This window comes from Lissotriton vulgaris, chromosome 6 (assembly GCF_964263255.1).
Source record: "Lissotriton vulgaris chromosome 6, aLisVul1.2, whole genome shotgun sequence".
Classification (NCBI taxonomy): domain Eukaryota; kingdom Metazoa; phylum Chordata; class Amphibia; order Caudata; family Salamandridae; genus Lissotriton; species Lissotriton vulgaris.
Genome location: NC_141694.1, coordinates 1,657,589,248 through 1,657,615,094, shown reverse-complemented (window position 1 = coordinate 1,657,615,094; position 25,847 = coordinate 1,657,589,248). Strand labels below are relative to the sequence as shown.

The following is a 25,847-nucleotide window of genomic DNA, read 5'->3' as shown; positions in this document are numbered from 1 at the left end:
ATTATACTTTTCTCTTTTTTGTTTTTTTAAAACAGAAGGTATGAGACCTATTGAAATTATTCGAATGCAGGCTACCAAATTGAGTATGGTATAAACCACAAAGCTCAAGAAAAGAGCTACATGATTTGCTGTCAGCAGGGGATAGGTGGCATGGTGTATCATAATGATTGTTTGTAGCTTGTTTGACGGTAGATACACATTCTCTGCATACTCCTACCATCTAGTATTAGGTCCAGATATTTGCAACTGTGTTTTTTAAAGAATAAGTTTTGAGTCTCAGGACCTGTAGTGACTCCTCCCTTGTTCCAGAATATATCAGAATTACTGCTCCATCTCAGACTGTTTTCTTCTGCCGTTGAATTCTGGTGTTAGGGACACTGCTCTGAAGTCGAAGCTTTAAACAACCGGATTATCTCAGTTCAGTTCCGGGTTCACCTGCTTCCTCTTCTTCTCCAGGGACAAAAACAACCACTTTGCATCAAAGATCTTCAATTTTCAGAATTCACTCTAAGGTCGTCTGGTCTCAGCTTGCTGCTTTTACTTCGGGCCTGTTGCAATAAGCCTTGAGAATGCATTAAGGACTTAGTTTTGCAACAAACTCCATTCATCTTTAGTTTTAGGTGCAACACGAAATACGCCTGGCCTGATTGATATTAATCTGTCCCTCCCATCATAGCACAGGGAATCATCTTATGACACCTGCCTCGCATTTCTTCTGCAAGAAAACCCTCAAACATAGGAGGGAGAGAAGTTGGGCACACTAGAACATAGAGCATAAGGACCTATCTGCATTGTATGACATCCTCGGAGCAGAAGATATCGCTGGTGCCAATGAGGGAGAGTCCAGCCCTTCTCACAGCAGTAAGAAGGGAGAGCTTGTTTCTTGGAGAACTCCGATGTCAACAGAGAATTCAAGTTCACCCCCACCCCCCAGCAGGCACCAGCTTTGGGACTGAAGGCAAAGGTTATCCCTCGCACACCGACTGCGCCGTCGGGTCAATCTCAAGCCCCCAAGTGCTCAGAGGCTGAAGAACAGCACCACTTCCATGGTAGTTGACCATTGACTCCAGAGGCAAGCCTCAAGAAGCCAAAACCTGTGAGTACCATTTCCTTAGGATTTCCTGCTGCCTCCAAAATGGAGAGGTCAGCCAGTTACAAGTTCACAGTATATTCTTTCAAATACCCAGACATGGTCAAGGCTGTAACCCACTGGATCGAAAAAAATATAAGCCCGCTACACAAGCTGTCTTATGTTTAAAGGGCTATTTTCCCAGACTCATTGTTAGTGCACACATACCATAACAGGGTCTCAGCACAAGCTAAAGGGGATGATCCTCCCCGGTTAAGCAGTCAAAAAAAGATACAGTGATGGGAAAAGGGTAGCTTTTGGGGCACCCACTCATTATGAATTGCCAGTTTGGTGGACCTATTCTCCAGTTACGACTGGAATCATTTGAATATCATGGAGCCACTAGTTATACACCTTTCTGAGACTCCCTGGAAGAGGGAAGTTGACTTTGTTGCAGAGGGCAAAGCTATCAGTAATGGCAATTTAAGGTGTGCTAGCTTCTTACTTCACAGACATGCCTGGCTTAGGATGTCTGGTTTTACGCCAGAGGGGCAACAGCACCTTCTAAACATACACTTTTTGGCCAACAGTTCAATCAAATGCTCAAAAATATTTAAAAAAAAGAATACAGACATGGTGAAGTCTATGGGTGCCCTACAGTCTCCCACGTCTAAGGCTGTTTAGCATAACTGGTATACCAGTGGGGAAATAGACCAGGGGGTCAACAGAGAGGTCTCCCTTCCATCAATACCAAACCCTCTTTAATGATCTTCGACAGACTAAATACTTTTAAAGAGGCCCCTACAGATGGAATGTTCAAGGAATTGATAAGGGTTCCTCTGTTGCAAAGCAGTTACTAGCATTCCCACTGATCACACTACTTCTGTCGGGGAAGAATAACCCATATCCTATCACACTGGGAAAACATTACATTGCATCAGTGTTGTTGTATGGATTTTAGATTCTGAATAGATTTTCCCGATTCATGCCCTTATATAGGTACAATTTACATTGCCCTTATATAGGCATAGAAATCGAGCCCTTATTTAGGCATAGCCCATGCAACCCAAATACAGGCATGCCTACTTCCATCCGTTCACCAAACTTCACAACGATTTCTTAGAAAACCAGCTTAAGTCGTTAGGGACTTCCCCTTGCTTGAATATTGATTTCTCCAATAACTCAGTTAGTTTTACAATGAACATCTATTCCTTTGGGCTTTATTCATGACGTTCATATGCCCGACTTTACGTCAAACGTGGCATTCCTAAACACCTTCAAAGTATAAATATACCTTCACTTGCTATGGCAAGCATGGTGGTTCGGAGCAGGTCGACGACCTACTCGCCCGACGCAGCTCGCTACTCCAAGTGCCAAAGGAAGCCGACTCTCCAGCTGACGCACAGATCAGGAAGCTGCCCTCCTCTGCAGAGAAATTCATCTCCAGTGTTTGACTTCCCTTGCGGGGTGTTGGGAAATCGAGTCCCGAGACAGAGATACCAGACCTCCATTCTAAGGTATGGAGCTGATTAGAACCTAGAGAAACCTTTGGTAGATTCTTGGCAAAAACTAAACCTATGCTAAAGACCATACTTTATTCTTCCCTCAAACTAGACCTAGGCTAGGTACAATGGGGTAGGCGTATTTTAGAAGCACCAGTTGAGTATTTTAGCCTGTTATTTATGTATGTATTTTTATATGGCTTAGAAATCATACAATGCTATTACAGTATTATTTTATAATACTATTTTCGCTGTACGCATTATACTTTGCAATCTGTCTAACGATTGTCACCTCTCTTGCATGAGAAAGAAGACTTTAATAAACCTTTTATTAAAAACACCAGTCTCACTATTTCTCTGCAACGTTGTAGAAACGAAGCATGCACGATTGACTGAGTGAAATACTTATCTATTGTTTCCACAACTCTGAAGATAGTTATTCCATTTCTAGGGAAACAAAGTTGTCATGTTTATGCGGTTGTAAGAAACTAATCCCTTCTTGTGAATTCGAGAACGTTTCTAGTGACCTCTGAGCTAGCTGGCACTCACAATTAAATTTAGTATATTCGATAGAGACCTACTGTCCTAAGTCCTACGTCGTATCTAAAGGATATATTATTCCAATGCGCAAAGCCTATTGGGAATATAGGAACTACACTACATGGCACCCAACATTTGGTAAGGCACTAATTTAACGCTAGATACTAAAGTAACTCAGTTGTGCTGTTCTCAGCGATCCATTTTTCCGTAATACTCCAATAGGCGTCTGGAGTAGGTAAAGGGATAATATCCGTCATAGCTGAGTAGGACGAAAATCCTAAGTATTGGCTTTTTGGTTTGTTCAACGTTGAAGGGTACGTGTTCCAAAATATTGTGCACCTTATCTTTGTTTCCTTGAAACTTGCTCTGCGGTTTTCAATAAACATAAAATGTCCCTAAACGGGGATAACCACACCGAAACTGGAGGAGCTGCGGCTGATCCAGCCAATGCAGCTTAAGATAACCGATTTCTAAGAAACCGACGATGATGCTTTATGCATTCCTACAAATTTAGGGAAAGCCATCACTATAGAACATATAAAAAATGGCCTAACATCGAGAGGTGGTAGGGTAGTTTTTGTGATAGAGGCACATGAATATCATTAGACAGAGGTATTCTATTCATGGATAATCTTTCCTGAAGCAAATATAGTAACACATGTATTTCACTTCTACAAAGAAGATGAACCACCAACGGAATACATTCCTTTCGAGGATATTGAAATTCTACTAACTTACCAAGAGCATGCGCTCTGGTTTAAAGACGCCCTAAAACATATAAATCACATTACCAGGCTCGGTCAACTAGGTAGACCAGGAGCAACATGGCTAGCATTAGCCAACTACAGACCTGACCCTGACATTGAAGCAATGTCAGACGATGAATTACTAAGTAATATACAAAATTTAGTAGAATTATACAGTTAAACCCCAACTGTCAGAAAGTCCTGAAAAAGTCTTTTCTAAAAACACTCCTACTCCTATTAAAAAGAAGCGGGAAAATAGCAAACAAACTTCTAAAGTGAAGCATTCTTATTCCAGAGGTAGGTCTCCTCAAAAGGAGCCGCTGAAAGGAGGTATAACCTCAGGAATAGGGATAATTTGAGAAAACCTGATACTGAAAACCCCAAGATACTGATACATGTTCCTCTCGCATCTTTCAGACACAGAAATCCGAAAGAAGAGGACGGTCAGAAAACAAGGAAGAATGCGTGGAGTCCAAAGACGATCAACACGTTCAGAAAAACAAGAAACCCCAATTCACCAAAAAGAAGGTAGCAGGTCCAAAAATCAGACATACCGAGGATCTTGAGGACACAATTCGGAAACGGGGAATAGGCTCAGACAATGTTGGACAGCGCAGCAGAAGTCACCATAGCTGGCAAGAACTTGGAGGATCATCTGGAGACAGTGGACTTGAATGAATTCTTTCAAGTTGAAACTGCAGAAACCAGGGTTAGTTGTCCCCATAAGTTATATGAAATAACACTCCGGATGGAGGGGGACATACCAAGAAAAGTGAGAGCACTCTTTTGGGAGCGACTCTCTAAGGGTTATGACATTCTTCTAGCTGAACAAGACTGGCCACCACAATTTGTCAGGGACTGCCCACATGGCGAAGACATCGTTATGCCAGCCTTTTCTAATCACATTCTAATTCATTTAAAATATACCTATGCCAGGAAATGGGCAGTAGCCCAGGCTCCTGCATTATATTAAAAATCATGTTGGATGGGATGAGGATTCTCCTCACCATAAAATCCAGTTGAAAAATCAACCAACTGCACAAAGGCAGTACCCAGTTAAGAAAGAAGCTATAAAACAGGTCAGGGAGATATTAGATCAACTTGAATACCAAGAGGTGATTGAAACATGCACCTCGTCAATGAACAATACTTTGTTTCCTGTCTCCAAATCAGACAATACGTATCGTCTAGTATTAGATTACAGACATCTAAACTCTTGTTGCAAAACTTTTGCAGTACAAAATGCACACAGTGCAGCATTAATGAATAACATTGTGCGTAAAAAGTATAAAACCACATTAGATAGTTCTATGTTTTTTTCAGCCAAAACATTGCACCAGAAAGTAGGTATTTGACCGCTTTCTCAATTATGGGGCACAGTGTCACTTCTGTCGTCTCCCTCAGGGATTCAAGAATAGTCCGGAGTAATTTTCAGCGAGAGTAACAGAGTTACTACAAACCTATGATGATGAAGCATTATTATATGTGGATGACGTCTATCTAACAGACGATGACTTGGATAGGCACTTGAATAGGGTGAATATAATTATATTGGGATTCGCCTCTGAAGGGTACAAATTCAATTTAAAAAAATCGATAATTGACCACCTCAACGTCCTTTTTAGGTCGAGTGTAGCCAGCGCTCATGCGCTGTCTGCAAGACTTTTTGTAAAGAGTAGAGTAGTATATTCCCACCTCCTGCTTGCTATTGGTTAACTTTTTGTTTTCTGGCTCCTGATTGGTTGGAGCTTCCGATATGTCACTTCCGTTTCATCTTGAGCAGCACCGACTTACTACAGTTTACTTACTCTGTAGTTGTCCATTGTGACTCGTTTAGGGACTAAGTTTCGTTTAGAGCACAGCGCTTCTTTCCGTGGGGCCCAACCTTCAACCTCACAAACAATATGGAGGGGTGAGTCACTTTGTTTTAGCATGGCTCCCTTTGAAGGTTGGGGAACAGTCGCAGGGTGTCCTTGCCTCGCCAGCTGCTTGTGACAATCGGCAGCAGTGTTCTGCCCTCTGTATCAACATCCTGCCTCTGCTCCCAGAAACAGAGAGAGATTCTGTGTGAAACATTAGGTTTAGAAACTATGTATCGTATTAAGATTTAGAAGGAAAAAACATACAATTCGATCTTTAATCTTAAACACATCATACCCCCAGCACCCAAATTGGCAACTACTGGAGTTGGAAGAGTAAAACTGCTGAGCAGAACTATGTAAGTCAAAGTATTGACCAAAGCTAACTTACGCAGAAACTTAAGTTGCAAAAAGCAGGTTCTTCATATTTAAAAAAAAAATAATTGGAAAAAGCACATCACCTGATTATGAGTTCATCAGAATTAGGTACGGAAATACCGGGTGCTAGGAATTAACATTTCTGCTCAGAATCTATGCAAGTAAGTTACAAATTCATTTGCACGAAATGGGAAATAACTTGCCCACCAGAGAGGATGGAGGAGTAACATTAATGTTAGGAAGGGAGAGGGGACAACTACAGCATCCATAAACTCTGCAGAACCACAGCTAACCTTGCAAGAAGGTTAAACTCCCCTTGACCATTAACCAACTGTCATCCCTGGCCCCGCCCTCTTGACAAACTAGACTATCCTATTTCCCTCCCAACCCGTCCCTGACTGCACCACCTGCCCGAATTACCTCAAGAAAATGCAGATGGCAATCACTCGCCAATATCCACCCCCTCATCCCCCTCCCTACCGCTCCCTCCCCCCAGGTACCATCATTGACATACTACATTTGTTAACACGTTCATTGTAATGCCACCACTAATTATTTTGAGTCCTCGATAATGCTTACGTAACGATAGTCGTAAAGCTTTGCATTTATTTGTTTCAAGGGCATAGGTCTGTTGATGGGAGAGTCTTCAAATTGATAAAGTTCCGTTATTTCACTCAAATCCCGAGCTTGTAAGTATACTTAAAATTAATGTCAGGATAAGTTAATGTATACATTTATGTATGATACAGGATCGGAAAAATGAAAATGACAAGGTATCGGATATGCATGTCATGACAATTTGGAGTACAGTGTTTGCTGCGGGTTTTAATTTTGGGACATGAAAGTCTTGGAGAGTTAGCCGCCCGCTCCTTCGGGGCCGTCACGTTGCATCTTTGAGTCTCCGGAGATGGTGCAGTCCTGCGTACCGAATGGATAGATACATTAGTCATGTGCAGTGGTAAAACTCCTTGGCATCTTGTTCTAGGATATGAGTTATCAAGTGAAGGCAAAAGCCTGGCAGCCAACTTTCTAGAGAAATGTGCACTGCTCCAACCTCCAAAAACACTGAAAAACGTAGTAGATTCTAGGTTTCCTGAATTTCGGAAGAACTAATATTCTATACTACGCAGAAAGGGTTAAACCTTTCTACGAATTAATCAAACCTGATTCTAAAACAGTTAATTAGACACAAAAACATACAGAAATTTTGCGTTCATTGCAAAAAGACATGTTAGCAACAAAAACATTTCCAAACGCGTAAACGTATGCTACTTAGTGATCCGAATCATTCCAGGACAATGCGGATTCACGTACTTAACTTTTAGCGAAGGTGAAAAAGTACCAATAGCTTACAAATCACACTTGTACACACAAGCAGTAATAAAATTCACTTCAACAGAAAAAATTCTGACAGGGTTCAAACTGCAGTAGCAAAAGAGAGAGCCCTCGCACAGGGTAAGCGCATTATGGTCGTTACACCTGTACCTGCCTTAGAAGCAGTGACAAAAGCGGGTATTTCAAATGCTAAAGCTCTACATCCAAGATGGATACAATGGGTTAATTCTCTTGCTGCAACAGACGTTGAATACGTTTTTGATCCTTATTTGACAACACAAGCATTTCTACAATACAAACAAGAATGTTCTCTGCCTACTGAAATTCTGCCTCTAGATCAGTATAAATGTATAATTTATACTGACGGATCAACTCAACCTGCTACGGGGGGTAAACAAGCAAATAGTGCAGCGTGTGCGATCGTTAAAGGTCGGCGCGATGGCAAATTCCATCCAATGGTCACTAAAACACAATCTCATGGAGATTGTACAGCTCAGCGAGCTGAACTACAAGCATTCAAGATGGCGTTTGAGAATACGGACCGCAAATTCCCCACACTCATAGTGTGCGATTCATATTATTGTGTTGAATCTTACAATGAATACTTGCAAAACTGGATTCAAACCGGTTACAAAGATGCAAAAGGTGGCACAATCAAGCATAAAATGCTTTGGGAACAAGTAGTTCAGTTACGACAGGGACGTGATACATACGCTGAGTCATCAATGTGATGGCGTTCACGTTGCAGGGAATTCACTGGCTGATGAAGCCGCGAAGGCAGCTGTTCCAACAGCTTCCGTAGCTGCAATCACTCATTCAAAAAAGAAAATAGACGGCGAAATAATGCAAGCTGTCGATGCTTCAAGCAAAGACAGTGGTAAAACATTACCAAAGGGGTTTCCACTCAAATACTCGTATATAACTGATGCAAATAATGTTCCATTTGCTCGAATCCCTGGAATGGGGGATCGAGTAATTCCAAACATGAAACATAGATTAGGACTAATCTTAGCAGCACATGAAGGGCTCGCCTCAGCACATGCAGGTGATTCCGCCACAGTGTCATTATTAAAACAGAGATACTGGTGGTGAGGAAACAGACCAGAAACTATGGTTTGGAATACGAAATCTGCCAAAAGATGAAAGTCTCTACAGTGAAACGTCCTGCGCAGATGCCCCTGTTAATTTCAGATAAACCATTAGCTTGCGTTTACCTGGATCACTGCGGCCCCTTACAGAGGGATGGTAACTATAAATATATCATGGTCGCAGTGGATTAGTGTTCAAGATCCATTTGGATGTGGCCTCAGCGCTCGGCTGACGCTCGAACTGTTATAAAACATTTGCGAGTCTTTATCGGCACATACGCAGTCGGCATGCTACATTCTGACCAGGGTCCTGCGTTTAGCTCTCGAGCTTACAAGGAGGCCATGGCCAAATTGGGCGTGGCATTGCAGTACTCTAGTCCATTCTATCCTGAGGGAAATTCGGTTGTGGAGAGAAAAAAACGGGACATAAAGCAATACATAACAGCTAGGGTATTAGGCTTGGGGGACGGGTGGGTCAAACATCTAATAAGTTTCCAACGTAGTCTTAAAAATCTGCCAAGAAGTCCTCTAGGGGGTATCACTCCATATGAAGTCCTTTTTGGGACCAGAATGTTGGTATCGGACCTCGATTGTCAGACTTCAGTGGTAGACCAAAAACCCTTTGATATCAAAGACCGTTTGCCTGTTTTACAGGACTTAAATGATATAAGAACGAAAGAAAGTAACATGTACCTGAAGCCAACCACCACTGAAGAGAAACCGACCGTCCCAGCAAGGCCTGTCTGGATCCCAAAGCTTGGTGATCTGGTCAGAGAAAAGATCGCGGACAAGGAGGAATTTAGGCCTTCTTACAGACAACCAGTACCTGTCCTAGCAATCCACGGATCAAGAACAGTTTTACTGCTGCCCCTTGCTGGTAAAAAGGGGAACAGGTTTGTGTCTTATTGACCTGGTCAAATCACTTCATGCAGCCGATCATAAGCAGTAGGCCAAGTGGACTCTGACCAAGTAGCAGACGCCCTAATCTGGCTTCCACCCAAGAGGTTCAAAGTGAGAGACTCATCACCCTTGAAGAATCTGCAGTGCGAAATGAAGGACTATGCAATAAAGCCATGGAACTTGTACCTCTTGAAACCCAAATAACCGTTTGTCAAGAAACACCTGTCTACAATGAAGTAACAAGTAGGTTCCAGCGATTTCAACAAATCCGGGTGCAATCCCCACCATTGACAGAACTGCCTCTGACTATTTAATTAACCGAGCATTCCTGCGACCCTGAAACGATGCCAGCTAAAAGAACTTTCAAAGAAAAAGCAACAGACCTTTTTCATCACTTGGAAAATACTTATCTGGTTTCACCATGGACTGAACTTCGGATTGTTGGGTGTACTTTTTCTTCTACTTTGGTTGACTCTGGTAAGAACTTTGGGAATGCTGATAAATGGAAGATATGTTAAAAAGGACACAGCAAGTAAGAACATCAACTTACTACTCATGCCACACAAATCATCTCATCGTGAACAAAGAGACTTGTCATCATTGAACATCACAGCCGTTCCTATACCTTTTGGTATAGCTTGGGACAGAACTGACTATGACATTTTTGGCCCGTCGGAGCTAATGAAGGTTCCATACCAGGTCAAGATTTCCTTGAATTACTTTGTCTCATCTAGTACCTTTTCTGATGATTGGGACTTCAATACTGTTAATAATATAATGTCAGACTTAGAAATGCCTGCTGTATTTACATATCAAGAATACTTAGAAGGTTTATCAGATTATGAACAGATGTATTGTTATAATCCCAATGGTTATCATTTCTTGCACAAATCTGCAAACCCTAGAAATGTATTGATGTATAACTAATAGGAACATCGTCCTACGCCACCGAAGGGTAGCTCAAAAACATTTTTGGGAAAATGTCCTTACTTTTCAGGTATTAATATTTCTAATCCAGAATCATTTTACTTTAAAAATGTTAATAAGACATGAATGAAAAGTATGTTGACAAGTACCAAGCAAATTTGTTCTGCAGCCTTTTATGCTCATTTGTCTTCACTAGGTTTCGACTTTTGGAAAGACAACATTGAGACAAAAACTGTCAGGTGCACAAAAGTTCGGCAAGTGCAGGGGATAGAAGCTTTATTTATAGCCTGCATCATCCCAGAGCAAATTATGTTTTTGAATGACACTGTCCAACAGACATCTTGTCTTGGGTTAGCCAAGATAAAAGACCTAAACAATCCGTCCATACCTACACCTGTTAGTGATAGCACTTCAGAGGGGGAGATCGAAGTACCTACTATTTTGCATCACAACAGAGCAGATCCAGATTGGAAAAATGGTTAATCTGGCCCATAGACACAACCAACTGTCAAGATAGATTCCCGAATAAATCACAAGGGTTCACATTCACTAGGCCAGACCCAAGATATGTTCAAAGGCCGCATCCAGGAATAGTAATAACATACAGTGTAGGGAAAATGTGCCTTGAATGGTTACACAGATCTACACTCAAGGATGTAAAGCAACTCTTATCTTCACTTTAAGATGGCGCTGATCTTAGGGAATTCTTGCTAGGACCAAGAAAACCTAGTCATAAACATTTTATATATGCCGATATCTATGCTACTTATAATGAAGCATGGAAGATTACGCAAGCAGAGACTGCAGAAAGAATACGAGAAATTGATTGTATTCATTTAGAGAAAACTCTCTCTGTGGTTGACAATGGGTTAATGACTGTCATCCAGGATATATTTTTTGGACAGCATAGTATCCTCTGCCATAGACATCATGGAACAGGACTTGGTCATGTTGCAACATGGTCAGTCGCAATTACGTTCTATCATGCTATTAGGCTGGACATTACAAAACCTCAGTTCAGGCTATGTGCCTTGGTGTTTAACCCCTTCGCTGCTCATGACGAGCTCAGCTCGTCATGAGGCACAGTGGAGCTGTGCTTATGACGAGCTGACCTTGTCATGAACAATGATAAATCTTACTTTGCAGCACAGGAGGGGAAAACCACTAGCAGCCAACTGGTTAATCAATACTACATCACTATTTTTAGAATTCAATCTCACTGATAAACAGATCAAACTGGCACAGAGGGGAGCAGACTATACGGTGCTGAGCATTGAAAAACTGGAAAGATTGCCATTTACCGTCGCTGAAAAACCAGCTACAGAAGATTATACATGGAACAATCACTCTGCCTGTTACAATTTTCTATTTTCAGTATTGCCTAAAATATATACCAGCAGGCACACATGAAATGTTGGGTAAAGAATACATCAAGACATCCTGGGAATTACCGTACACACACAGATGTTGGAGTAGGGGAAGAGAAATGTTTCTTAGTGGTAAAAATTGTGAAAATGCACTAAGCGGTTCTCTCCTTTGTCAGGGTATCAACCCGTTGCGTGCTGCCATCGGCCGTTGGCCATCGCTAGTACTACCTTCGTAGTGCTGCGCACGTCTAACTGCCGACGCGGCCCGCACCGCGGCGGTAGGGTTAATTTGCACAGGTACAGGGCCTGTGATTGTTCCTCTACCAACTTATCCTGCCACCTGCAAGGTTCACCAGCTGCGGTGCTTGATCCAATTTTTGGACAGCTTTCTAATGGAAGTTACCTCATGTTGAACAATCACAGCTGCTGTGGCATGTTGCCAGGTTTACCCTATGTAGTGACTGTCAGCCAGAGTCACTTGCTGTATGCAAGTATTGTTTCCAAAAATCAAGACAGACCGGGAGTCGCCGTTGTAGCCTTCACTGAACATCTCTTCTATACGAATTGATACTTTAAGCAGAATGATATCCATTCTTTCACAGAAAACTGTGCCACTGACCTCGGCCAAAGAAACCTATGATCTACAAGTTACAAGTACTTCTGCAGAGATACATGCCCTCTTAACTACAAATTGCCCTATACATTTTTCAGAAATGTTAAGTCGTATCTTAAACATGTCATATACGAGTGGTATTGTACATGTATTTAGGACAGTATTTTTTGGACGGTTAGCACCTTCTGAAGCAGTCCTAGCAATATTTCCAAACTTCGTGCACTCTGTGTTTGGCAGATTGCCTCTCATTTTGGGACTCGCTACAGGGATACTGTTTTTGCTCCTACTGCTGCGATATGGCAAGTCAATCCACAAGCGACACCCAGTTTACCATGGAGACAAATCTACTGGCGATGATGTGTCGTGAGTTCATCATCCACATTTTGGGACTACCTCGTCTAAGAGAATTGAATACCACATGGTTTCTATCATTCAGACCAATTTGGCAAGATTGCATCTTACCTGTTCTACTCTGCCTGCTATGCAGAGAAGAATGCGTGCTAGACACGTCTGACACTCATCAGTCATGCCAACGGATGTTGATACTTTGCTTGAACCAGTAACGGCCCATGCACTTTCTTGTCCCCAGCGGCTACCAACTCTGATGACAGCATTCATTGAGATCTCACAGACGCAAAATGCTGACTGTGAGGTACAAGAGGAAACACGCACACAGGTATCATCCACTACGAACATTGCTAATGCGACCAATGCTGATGGCGATGCTTCACATCTATGTGCGGTTGATCTTCTTAGCGAGGTAATCCAACTCTCACATACAATGGTAGGCACATATTTTACACACTTAGAAGATTTGATGTTTTCTCCAAACAATAACACTGACTTTTGATTGGCACACAGTGTTCTGAGAGACTCTGAATTCGACCTTCATTTTTTCAAACCAAACTTCTAACTTTGGAACTCTTTTTTTTCTATGATTATTAATTTTTCCAAATTTGTATTTTTCAAATTTTGGCACGAAGTAATCTGCTTAAAGTTGAACTATTCATAGAGAACTAGAATTCTTTGAAAAACTTCCAGAGACAATATTTGACCTTGTCCTCATACCAACAGTTATATGTAATATGACATAACATGGTTTCAGCATCTTTTTTTCTGTATTTACGAGCCATTTCATAAATGTATTTTCAGGATTCATTCAGATAGCGTTTTCAAATGTCAACATATATGCTTAGAAGGAAACATTGCTTATATGCGTACAGCACCAATGCACTTTTGTGTACAACCAGTACCATTGCATTTTTATGTATTTTGGGTGGGTTTTAAAACATCATGTTTAGATATGTTTAACGTGTCTAGAACTTAGTAATGTCGTACATAAGAAAGTGGAGTGGGTGTTGTATGGCGTTTTAGAATCCGAATGGATTTTCCCGATTCATGCCCTTATATAGGTACAATTTATGTTGCCCATATATAGGCATATAAATCAAGCCCTTATTTAGGCATAGCCCATGCAACCCAAATACAGGTATGGCTACTTTCATCTGTTCACCAAACTTCACAACGATTTCTTATAAAAACCAGCTTAAGCAGTTAGAGACTTCCCCTTGCTTGAAGATTGATTTCTCCAAGAACTCAGTTAGTTTTACAATGAACATCTATTCCTTAGGGGTTCATTCATGAAATTCATATGCCCGACTTTACTTCAAACATGGCATTCCTAAACACCTTCAAGGTATAAATATACCTTCACTTGCTATGGCAAAGCACGGTGGTCCAGAGCAGTAACACAACCTACTTGCCCGACGCAGCTCGCTATAGCAAGTGCCGAAGGAAATCGATTCTCCAGCTGACGCACTGATCAGGAAGCTGCCCTCCTCTGCTGAGAAATTCAGCTCCAGTGTTTCTGACTTCCCTTGCGGGGTGTTGTGAAATCGAGTCCCGAGACAGAGATACCAGACCTCCTTCATTCTAAGGTATGGAGCTGATTAGAACTTAGAGAAACCTTTGGTAGATTCTTGGCAAAAACTAAACCGATGCTAAAGACCATACTTACTTCTTCCCTCGTACTAGACGTAGGTTAGGTACATTGGGGTAGGTGTATTTTAGAAGCACCAGTTGAGTATTTTAGCCTGTGTTAATTATGTATGTATTTTTATATGGCTTAGAAACCATACAATGCTATTAGAGTATTATTTTATAATACTATTCTTGCTGCTCGCGTTATACTTTGAATTCTGTCTAATGATTGTAGCAGTTCACCTCTCTTTCATGAGAAAGAAGACTGTTCAATAAACCTTTTATTGAAAACGCCTGTCTCACTATTTCCCTGCAGCTCTGTAGAAACGAAGCATGCATGATTGACTGAGTGAAATACTTATCTATTGTTTCCACAACTCTGAAGATAGTTAATCCAGTCCTAGGGAAGCAAAGTTGTCATGTTTATGCTGTTGTCAGAAACGAATCCCTTCTTGTGAATTCGAGAAAGTTTCTAGTGACCTCTGAGCTAGTTGACACTCACAATTAAGTTTAGTATATTCGATAGAGACCTACTGACCTAATTCCTATGTCATATCTATAGGATATATTATTCCAAAGTGCACAGCCTATTGGGAATATAGGAACTACATTACAGTGGGTCTTCTCTATTGTGTTTGAACAGTACTGCTTCGCAAAGACCACACCCCTCCCAACATCCTCTCTCCTCCCACCATTATGTACTAAGGTCACACCACATGTGTCTTCTGGAGGAAGAGATCATGCACTCCTAATGAAGGGTTTCATAAAGCCATTTCTTAATACCAGTGAGCGGCAGGGGTCTACTCCCTCTATTGACTTATTCCCAAAATGGATAGCACACTTTACATGATCCTAATCCTCTGAACATTAAACAAGTTCATCTTCTCAGAAGCGCATTTTCACCTCATCGGGGGTAATAAGCGCTATATAAATACAATTACAACATCCCTCTACTTTTAGGATAGCTGTCATTAAAGCTTTCAAGGAAGGGTTGAAATAAATGTCATCCTTCCAAAGATGCTACCTGTATGAAACTTAAATGTCATACGCACACAACTTATGGACCTCTGTCTGAGACTTTGCATTCCTGGGTGTTTGAAATGTTTGTCTTTAAAAGTAGCTTTCCTCACGACAGTCACTTCACTCAGATGCATTAACGAGCTGCAAGCTATTACAATGGAGGAATCATACATTCAAGGTCACATACATAGGATGATTCTTCATAATAACATCAAAATCATACCAAGGTTGTCTCAAATCTTCACATCAACCAGACTATTAAGCTCCCTGTCTTTTTTAGCACATCCAGAGTTGGTAGCTTAAAGGACCCCCTCACACTCTTAATGTTAAGAATGCCTTTGTATTAGGTTGAGAGAGCTAAACCAATTTAAAAGATATCATCAACATTCTGTAGCCTTAGTCAAACCCCACAAAGGATCTGCTATTTGCAAACCTGGCAGTCCCAGGAGCACCATCTGTATGACAAAAGAGTCTCACTAGCCTTTTTAGGTAATATTTCTATCTTGGCTATCTGTAAGGCTGCTACTTGATCAATTCCACACAAGTTCACCAAGCATTATTATATAGATGTACTTGCATGCCAATGAGCTGTAGTTAGCCAAGCGGTTTTAAGCATGCTTTTTCAAATATCTGCTTGCTAGCCACCACTTTTTTCAGAGAGAGCATGTGTATCTACAGCCACACATGCTACGAATAAAAAAGCTTACTTACCCTTTAATCATGTATTCGTAGTGTGTGGTGCTGTGGATTCACATGCACCCACCATCCTCCCTGGAAGCTAGCAATGATCACACGGTTGTTATGTTTTTCATGTATTCTTACTTTCTTATTATTAGCATCCTCTGCCTTTGACAACACATTGCACTTACCCTACTCTGCAGCTAAGTGGCAAAAAAACAATTTTAGGTGGAGACGTACTGATGAATTCTGGGACAAAGGGGGAGTCACAACAGGTGTAGTGACTTTAATTTCATAAAGCAAAAAGTTGCAAATGTCCGACCCAGCATTAGATGGCAGGAGTATGCAGAACATGCAAATGTATAACACTGCTCTCTACGAATAGATGGTTTCATAGTAAGTAACATTTCTTATTTCCAGTATACGTAGTAGATGCATTGAAGACCCTCTCAACAATATGGTGGAGACAAATGGTAAATACATTTGAAAAAGCCTCTGAACAGATGCAGGACCAATAATATTGAAGCAGTAAGAGTATATAATGTTATAATTTGGGGGTTTTCTCTAAAGAGCAGGTTGCTGTATAGACATTGAACATGAATGGCATTTATTTCAACTCATTTTCTGTGTTAACATTGTTCATTTTATTTCATGGGTCCTTATATTATAATGCGAAATTAAAATGTACATGTATTGGATGAAATGTAAACCCTAATTTAAAAATAATAATCTTTTACCCACTTTAGGGCCTGGTGTAACTTCCAGTACTTCTCCAAGTATCCTAGCTATGCTGGAAACATTGCAAAATGCTCCCCATTTGGAAATGCACAAGGACACAATTAGATGGCTTCTAAAGGTAACTTTATATGATGTTTTTTCCAGTTAATTTAGAGCTAATTGTACATTAATTATTTTATACTCATGGACATGCAGTTTCCTCACCTTTTGAATATTCTGAGGTGTAAGACTGGATCCCAAAACTTTTCAACAGTGCTTCTACGCCAATAGGTGGTGATTGGCTCCACCTCAGTGTCAGGTACCAGGTATCATTCACCAGAGGCATATAGTACTACCCTGATGTTAGTTCCCTTTTTCCCCACACCCATCAGCGCTCTCCTTAAAACATGTTTGCAACAACATTTGAAATTTGCAAGGCTTGGCATGATGTCTCCATCTAAAAAGTAAAGTTCCTGTAATTCCTGTCACAGAGAGATGTTCATTTATGAGCCATACAATTCTGTTTGTGGTGCCCGGCGGTCAAAGCACGATTGTAAGACATGCAATTAGTGCAGCCTCATGCACTCCAAGGCCATAAAGGAATAAGAATCAAAGCTGATTATGGTACTGGCATAAAAGTGCCAGACTCTGTGTCATTCATGCCTGAGATCCAGGTAATGTCCTTCCTTGAAATTCTCAAAAGAGAAGGGAAGGAAGCATTAGAAACAGTGCAAGTAGAGGAACATTGCGAAGCTCTGGCAGGATTCTCGCCCTCCTAAACTACAGGAGTAGTCCAGGTGGATGGACTATTGTACCAGAGCTGAGAAGGTGATTTACAAATGAAGTGGCTGCGAAAGAAAGCACAAGATGTTGTGAGGACATTGGACTTCTAGAGAATTGGCCACTTAAAGCACTAACAGACCTATAAATCATTGCCTTTTAAGGTCTCGCAGAGAGACCTATTGCAGTCTAACCACAAAGCTGAGTTCACGATGCGGATTTGTAGAAGTGCACATGCTTGTGAACGTGCTTCTATCCCCCTGCCTTGCTCTTCAAAAGCTCCCCTTACCATTTTCTTGCTCCTGCCTCCCCACCCACTGCTTCACACTTCAAGACCGCCATGCCGTGACTCGCATTTCAGCCCAGCAGCTTCAAAGGGATCTGCTTCCCCGCCCACTGCTTCACACTTCACGGCCTGGCGGCCGTGACTCGCATTTCTCCTTCCGCCTTCCCACAGCAATGCCAAGAGCTTGTCACAGTTGATGTGTTCTCTTTTTTTAGATCTCACGGGGCGTGATTTCCCTCTTTCACTCTGTCTCCTCTTTCGTTCTTTCTCTTGTGCCCTTGCTTGCTATTTTTTCTTTTCCCTAATCCCCAACCTCGTATCCCTATTTTGCTCTTCATCCCGCCCTGGTATTGTTTTCTCCTTCCTCTCACTCTTCACATTTCTGTCTGCTACCTCTTTCATTTGTCTTATTTCTCTTGACATCCCTGTCTGTTCCTTCAACAGACTGTCTTTGTTTTCTCATTTTGCTCTTACCACGTTTTCTCATCGCTCTGGCACAAAACCTCCTCTTTTTCTCCCTTTCCCTGCCTCGCCTTTCTGTTTTCACCCGTATGACTTTCTTTTCTTCCATTTCCATCTTTCTTCCATCTGTCCTTTCCTCCATTCACACACTGTACTCCACCCCCCCTTTCTTTAAAATATTTCTTTATTGTTTAAGCCGAATCTTTGTAGGGCACACACAAATATGTCATTCACAAGCCCATGCCCTCCCCACCTCCCATCACTACATATTAGCACTTAATTAGACTCTTAGGAATAATGGGGGGGGGGGGGGGGCTCCCAGGGGCGGGAGGGAGTGTGCCTGCGTTCACGGTGTGATTCAGTGATGTGTCCCCGTGACGTGCACAGTGCGCTGTATAGTACACGAGTCACCGCTCCCTGGCCTGCGCGGGGACAAGCGCCTTCCTGCAGTGTATTCTAGCGCTGCGTTAATGTCCCATTGTGTGAAGCGCACGAGTAGAGGGAGGGGGGGGGGAGTGAATCTGATGCTGAGCAGTGGAGCGCAGCACTGCTGACTCCTGGCCTCTGTCTCATCTCGGACCCCGACCATCGCTGGAGACTCGACCTCCGGCGCACTCACCCGCCTGTCACCTCAGAGTCAGAGCGCACTCTGCTGTCACCGTCCCTGCACTCTCATCTCAGTGTCGGACCTCCTTTACTCTCGTCTCAGTGTCAGACCTCTCTCACTCTCGTCTCAGTGTGTGTCAGACCTCCCCCCTTACTCTCCGCTCTCATCTCAGTGTCAGACCTCTCTCCCCTCTCACTCTCTGCTCTCTCTTCCCTCTCACTCTCCGCTCTCTATCCCCTCTCACTCTCCGCTCTCCCTCCCCTCTCACTCTCCGCTCTCCCTCCCCTCTCACTCTCTGCTCTCTCTTCCCTCTCACTCTCCGCTCTGTCTTCCCTCTCTCCGCTCTCTCTCCCCTCTCACTCTCCACTCTCTCCCCTCTCACTCTCCGCTCTCTCTCCCCTCTCACTGTCCGCTCTCTCTTCCCTCTCACTCTCCACTCTCTCTTCCTTCTCACTCTCCACTCTCTCTTCCCTCTCTCCGCTCTCTCTCCCCTGTCTAGGCTGCTCTCTGACTGTCTCCAGTGGCCTCTGTCTGTCTCTGGTCACCCCTCCTCACCATCACACACCCTTGCATCCACTCACCCTCACACCCTCACCCTCACCCTCACCCACCCTCACACCCCCTCACCCTCACCCCCCTCACCCCTCACTCACCCTCACCCCCTCACTCACCCTCACCCTCACCCCCTCATCCTCACATACCCTCACTCACCCTCACACCCCTCACCCTCACTCACCCTCACAACCCCTCACCCTCACACACCCGTACCCTCACCCTGACACACCCTGTCACCCTCACACCATCACCCTCACACCCCCTCACTCACCCTCACACCCCCTCACACCCTCTCACTCACCCTCACCCACCTTCACACCCCCTCACACACCCACTCACCCTCACACACCCTTACCCTCACCCCCTCACACACCCTTACCCTCACCCCCTCACCCACCCTCACACCCTCACCCTCACACCCTCACCCTCACACCCCCTAACCCTCACACCCTCACCCCCTCACCCTCACCCCCTCACACACCCTCACACCCCCTCACTCACCCTCACACCCCCTCACCCTCACACCCCCTTACCCACCATCACCCTCACACCTCCTCACCCTCACATACCCTCACATCCTCTCACCCTCACACACCCTCACCCACCCTCGCACCCTCACCCATCCTTTCCACCCTCACCCACCCCTCACCCTCACACCCTCACTCACCCTCACACCCTCACACACCCTCACCCTCACCCCCTCATCCTCACCCCCTCATCCTCACCCCCTCACCCTCACACCCTCACAACCCCCTCACCCACCCTCACCCTCACACCCTTACCCTCACACACCCTTACCCTCACACCCTCACCCTCAGTCACCCTCACACCCTCACCCTCACACCCCCTCACCTTCACCCCCCTCACCCCCTCACAGTCACCCCCTCACCCACCCTCACACCCCCTCACGCACCCTCACATCTCCTCACCATCACATACCCTCACATCCTCTCACCCTCACACACCCTCACTCACCCTCACTCATCCTCACCCACCCTCACACCCTCATCCACCCTCACACCCCCTCACCCTCACACCCCCTCACTCCCACACCCCCTCACTCCCTCACTTACCCTCACTCCCTCATCCTCACACACCCTCACTCACCCTCACACACCCTCACCCCCTCACAACCTTCTCACCCTCACCACCTTCAGTCAAGTCAAGTCAATAAATTTGTATAGCGCGCTACATACCCAGAGGGTCTCAAGGCGCTTGAAGAAGGGTGGGGAATTAAATGTCAAATATCCACGTTTTAAGTTGCTTTCTGAATGCTAGGTGGTTCTGAGTAAGGCGAAGATGAGTGGGAAGTGAGTTCCAGGTTTTAGCTGCCAGGTAGGAGAAGGATCTACCTCCCATGGTGGTTTTGTTGATGCGAGGTACAGTGGCAAGGGCTTGGTTGGAGGATCGTAGCTGGCGGGAGGGGGTGTAGAAGGACAGTCGTGTGTTGAGGCATTCGGGTCCGATTTCGTAGAGTGCTTTGTGTGCGTGGGTTAGGAGCCGGAAAGTAATCCTCTTATTGACGGGGAGCCAGTGGAGGTTTTTCAGGTGGCCAGAGATGTGTTCTTTACGCGGTATGTCTAATATGAGCCTGGCTGAAGCGTTCTGGATGCGTTGGAGTTTTTTCTGGATTTTTGCGGTGGTACCGGCGTAGAGGGTGTTTCCGTAGTCCAGTTGGCTCGTGACCAGAGCGTGAGTGACTGTTTTTCTAGTTTCGGTGGGGATCCAGCGAAATGTTTTCTTGAGCATGCGAAGAATGTTGAAGCAAGATGAAGAAACGGCGTTGACTTGTCTGTTCATCGAGAGTGAGGAGTCCAGGATGACTCCCAGGTTGCGTGCGTGGTCCGTCGGGATAGGTGCTTTTCCAAGGGCCTCTGGCCACCAAGAGTCATCCCAGGCGGAGGGGGAGGTGCCTAGGATGAGGACTTCTGTTTTGTCTGAGTTCAGTTTTAGACGGCTGTGCTTCATCCATTCGGCTACTTCTTTCATTCCTTCATGCAGGTTGGTTTTGGCGATGTTTGGGTCTTTGGTGAGTGAGAGGATCAGTTGAGTGTCATCAGCATAGGAGATGATGTTGAGGTTGTGTTGGCGAGCGATGGTCGCGAGGGGGCTCATGTAAACGTTGAAGAGGGTGGGGCTGAGTGAGGACCCCTGGGGTACGCCGCAGATGACTTCCGTGGCCTCTGACTTGAATGGTGGGAGGCGGACTCTCTGGGTTCTTCCGGTGAGGAACGAGGTGATCCATTCCAGTGCTTTTCCATGGATTCCGACGTTTCTGAGGCGTTGTAAAAGGGTGCTATGGCAGACTGTGTCGAAGGCTGCGGAGAGGTCGAGGAGGATGAGGGCGACTGTGTCTCCATTGTCCAGTAGAGTTCAAATGTCGTCTGTTGCTGCGATGAGGGCGGTTTCAGTGCTGTGCTTGGCTCGGAAGCCGGATTGTGAGGAGTCGAGGGATTTGTTGGTTTCGAGGAATGCGGCGAGTTGGTTGTTGACAGCTTTCTCGATGACTTTGGCCGGGAATGGAAGGAGTGAGATAGGGCGGTAGTTCTTGAGTTCGGTGGGGTCAGCTGTGGGTTTCTTCAGGAGGGCGCTGAGTTCGGCATGTTTCCAGCTTTCCGGGAAGGTTGCGGAGTTGAGGGAGCAGTTGATGACGTCTCGGAGGTGCGGTGCTATAATGGAGTCTGCTTTGTTAAAGATGTGGTGAGGGCATGGGTCTGTGGGGGATCCTAAGTGGATAGAGTTCATCAGACGGATGGTGTCCTCAGTGGAGATTGGCTTCCAGTCATTGAGGATGTTCAGGGGGGGTGGGGGTCCTGCAGGGGGTTGGGTGGGTTGGTCTTCGGGTCGGTTGTCGAAGCTGTTGTGGATGTCTGCAATTTTGCTGTGGAAGAATGAGGCTAGGGAGTCGCAGAGGGCTTGAGAGGGGGTGATGTCGTTGGAGTTGGCTGAGGGGTTGGTAAATTCCTTGACGATGTTGAATAATTCCTTGCTGTTGTGGGCGTTGTTATCTAGTCGGTCTTTGAAAGCGGCTTTCTTGGCAGTCCGGATCAGTTGGTGGTGTATGCGGGTGGCGTTTTTGAAGGCGTCCTTGGTGCTGGTGGTTGGGTCTTTTTTCCAGGCCTTCTCAAGGGAGCGGCAGAGTTTCTTGGATTTCTTAAGATCATCGTTGAACCAGGAGGCCTTCTTGCTGCCTAGTTTGATTTGTCGTTTTTTCAGTGGTGCTAAGATGTCGGCGCTGTTGGATAACCATTGGGTGAGGTTGGTGGCTGCTTGGTCTGGGTATGAGGAGTGGGCTGGGGGGTTTTGAAGAAGCGATGAGGAGATCTGGTCGATGGTGATTTTGTTCCAGTTTCTTTGCAGAGTGGGTTGGGGGTGGTTGTTGGAAGTGGGCTTGTTGTAGGTGAAATGAACGCAGCTGTGGTCAGTCCAAAGGAAAGCTGTGGTGTGGCTGAAGGAGACATGTTTGCTGGAGGTGAAGATAGGGTCGAGTGTGTGACCTGCGGTGTGGGTGGAGGTGGTGACGAGTTGTTTAAGTCCGAGGTTGGCGAGGTTGTCCAAAAGGGTGGTGGTGTTGCGGTCGTTGTTCTTTTCAAGGTGGAAGTTGAGGTCTCCCAAAAGAATGTAATCCTCGGAGGGGAGCGCGTGTGGAGTGATGAAGTCCGTGATGTCTTCACTAAACTGTGCGCGGGGTCCTGGTGGCCTGTAAAGGAGGGTGCCTCTGAGTGTGGTTTTGGGGTCGATGTGGATCTGGAAGTGAAGATGTTCAGAGTTGGCGAGATTGACGTCGGAGCTGGTTGAGATGCGGATGGATTTCTTCTGGACGATGGCGATACCTCCTCCTGTGTGGCCGGTACGGTCCTAGCGTATGATCTTATAGTCTTCCGGGATGGCAATGGTGATGTCTGGGGCTGATGTGGCGTTCATCCATGTTTCTGTTAGGAAGGCGATGTCCGGAGAGATGGTGTCTAGTAGATTCCAGAGGTCAGTGGCGTGCCTGTGGACCGAGCGGGTGTTGAGCAGGATGCATTGTAGGTGGTTGGGGTCCGATATCTGTTGTGTGATCGTAGATGTGGAGTTGTTCTTGGTGCCGTCGAACTTGCAGGAATTGCAGGAGAAGGGTCCATGGGTGTGTCCAGGAGCGGCTTGGACGCAGTTGAGGGAACGGCCGGAGTTGAGGGCTAGGAGGGTGGTGGCAGCGTAAGTAATGCGGGAGGGGTGGACGTTACGAGGACCATGGGCTCTGGCGCTGGGCGCGGTCCAGGCGCGGACGGGCGTAGACGGGCTTACCTTAGGCGCACCTTCGGCGCGGCCGCAGCGCGTGGACGCTGCGCGTTGGGACATCAAGCATTAATGGTTAGTGGAGGGGGCGGAGCGTGGGAGGGGGATCTGGGAGGCGGGAGCGAAGGGGGAGGGGCGGGCTGCAGGCACATCAAAATGGAGGGGGAGATAAACACCAACAGGACCGGGAAATGCGAGCTGGAGCTGGAGCTGGAGCACGGGCTCAATAGCAGTCTCAGATAAGTGAAAGTAGTGCGCAGCTTTCCTAGATGCTATATGCTAATCAGGCTTAACAATGCGTATTAAACACAATTCACGTAGTAAACTCACTTAAAGCAGGGCAAAGCTGAGCGCTACGCGTCTAGAGCGGGTGCAGATCTAATTAGTGCACAATCAGTAATAAGCACAAATCACGTAGTTATGTCACTTAAAGCAGGGCAAAGCTGAGCGCTACGCGTCCAGAGCGGGTGCAGATCTAATAAGTGCAAAAACAATATTGTCAGATGAGCAGCGCTACAATACCACAATCAGCGCTATGGTTTCAGGAGGGAGGGTGGAGCGGCCGCCTCACACGGAGTCAGGCAAGTCAAAACAAAACCTAGCATAGCATAGCAAAACATAGCATAGCAAAACCAAACCTAGCATAACAAAACAAGAAATAGCATAGCAAAACACAAAGCATAGCATAACAAAACACAACAAAACATAGCATAACATAACAAAACATAACAAAGCATAGCAAACAAAACATAGCATAACAATACACAACAAAACATATCATAAGATAAAACATAGCATAACAAAACAAAGCATTGCATAACAAAACATAGCAAAACACAAAGCATAGTATAACAAAACACAGCATACATAACAAAGCATATCAAAACATAACGTAACTTAGCATAACAAAACACAACAAAACATAGCATAACAAAACACAACATAGCATAGCATAACAAAACAAAGCTTAGCATGGCATAACAAAACATAGCAAAACATAGCATAGCATAACAAAACATAGCATAACAAAACATAGCATAGCAAAACAAAGCATAGCATAATAAAATACAACAAAACATTGCATAGCATAACAAAACATAGCATAGCATAACAAAGCATAGCATAGCAAAACACAACAAAACATAGCATAACAAAACATAGCATAGCCTAACAAAACAAAGCATAGGATAGCAAAACTAAACATAGCATAGCATTACAAAAAAAGCATAGGATAGCAAAACAAACCATAGCACAACATAACATACCAAAACATAACATAACATAACAAAACACAACAACACATAGCATAACAAAACATAGCAAAACACAACAAAACATAGCATAGCTTAACAAAACACAGCATAGCTTAACAAAACAAAGCTTAGCATAGCATAACAAAACATAGCATAACAAAACATAGCATAACAAAACATAGCATAGCAAAACAAAGCATAGCATAATAAAACACAACAAAACTTTGCATAGCATAACAAAACATAGCATAGCATAACAAAGCATAGCATAGCAAAACACAGTACCACTCAGTGCCACATAATTATATGCTACATAACTACACTGCACTCAATGCAACATATTCTCCAAATACCACTCAGTGCCACATAATTACACACTACATAATTACACTCTACATAATGCAACACACTCCACACAATACCTCTCAGTGCCACATAATTACATTGCAAAAAACACAGTTGATGGACAGAATGCAGAACAATGTCTTACATTCACTCCAGTACGAAGATCTGGGCCTACATCCATCGTGTTTTTGCACTCCACACCACCCTAGGTCAGACAATGGCTATATGCAAATCAGCCTTGACCCTGTGCCTCATGGGAACAGTCCAGCCCGAACTACCAAGCCATGTCTTTCCTAGACCGGAATCAAGCATCCAAGGACCGGTTTCTGGCTATCAGCCTTCTTCAGCCTGGATAGCTTGACTCCAGTGATGTGGAGAGCCTGGGACTCCCGTCTGAGCATACCCAGCCCACTCGGGGTGAAAATTGCAAAAAAACACAGTTGATGGACAGAAGGCAGAACAATGTCTTACATTCACCCCAGTACAAAGATCTGGGCCTAAATCCATCTTTTTTTGCACTCCACACCACCCTAGGTCAGACAATGGCTATATGCAAATCAGC

At 44.5% G+C, this 25,847-nt stretch overlaps 1 protein-coding gene across 3 annotated transcripts in view; it reads left to right on the top strand.

Annotated features, from left to right (window-relative positions):
• Window positions 1–25,847, top strand: part of UBR2 (ubiquitin protein ligase E3 component n-recognin 2) — a 1,804,160-nt gene that overhangs the window by 971,838 nt on the left and 806,475 nt on the right. For all 3 annotated transcript variants that reach the window (XM_086927821.1, XM_086927820.1, XM_086927822.1), the window contains one exon: window positions 16,749–16,858. In XM_086927821.1, the coding sequence (XP_086783947.1) occupies window positions 16,749–16,858 (110 nt within the window). The remainder of the gene's footprint in view (window positions 1–16,748; window positions 16,859–25,847) is intronic.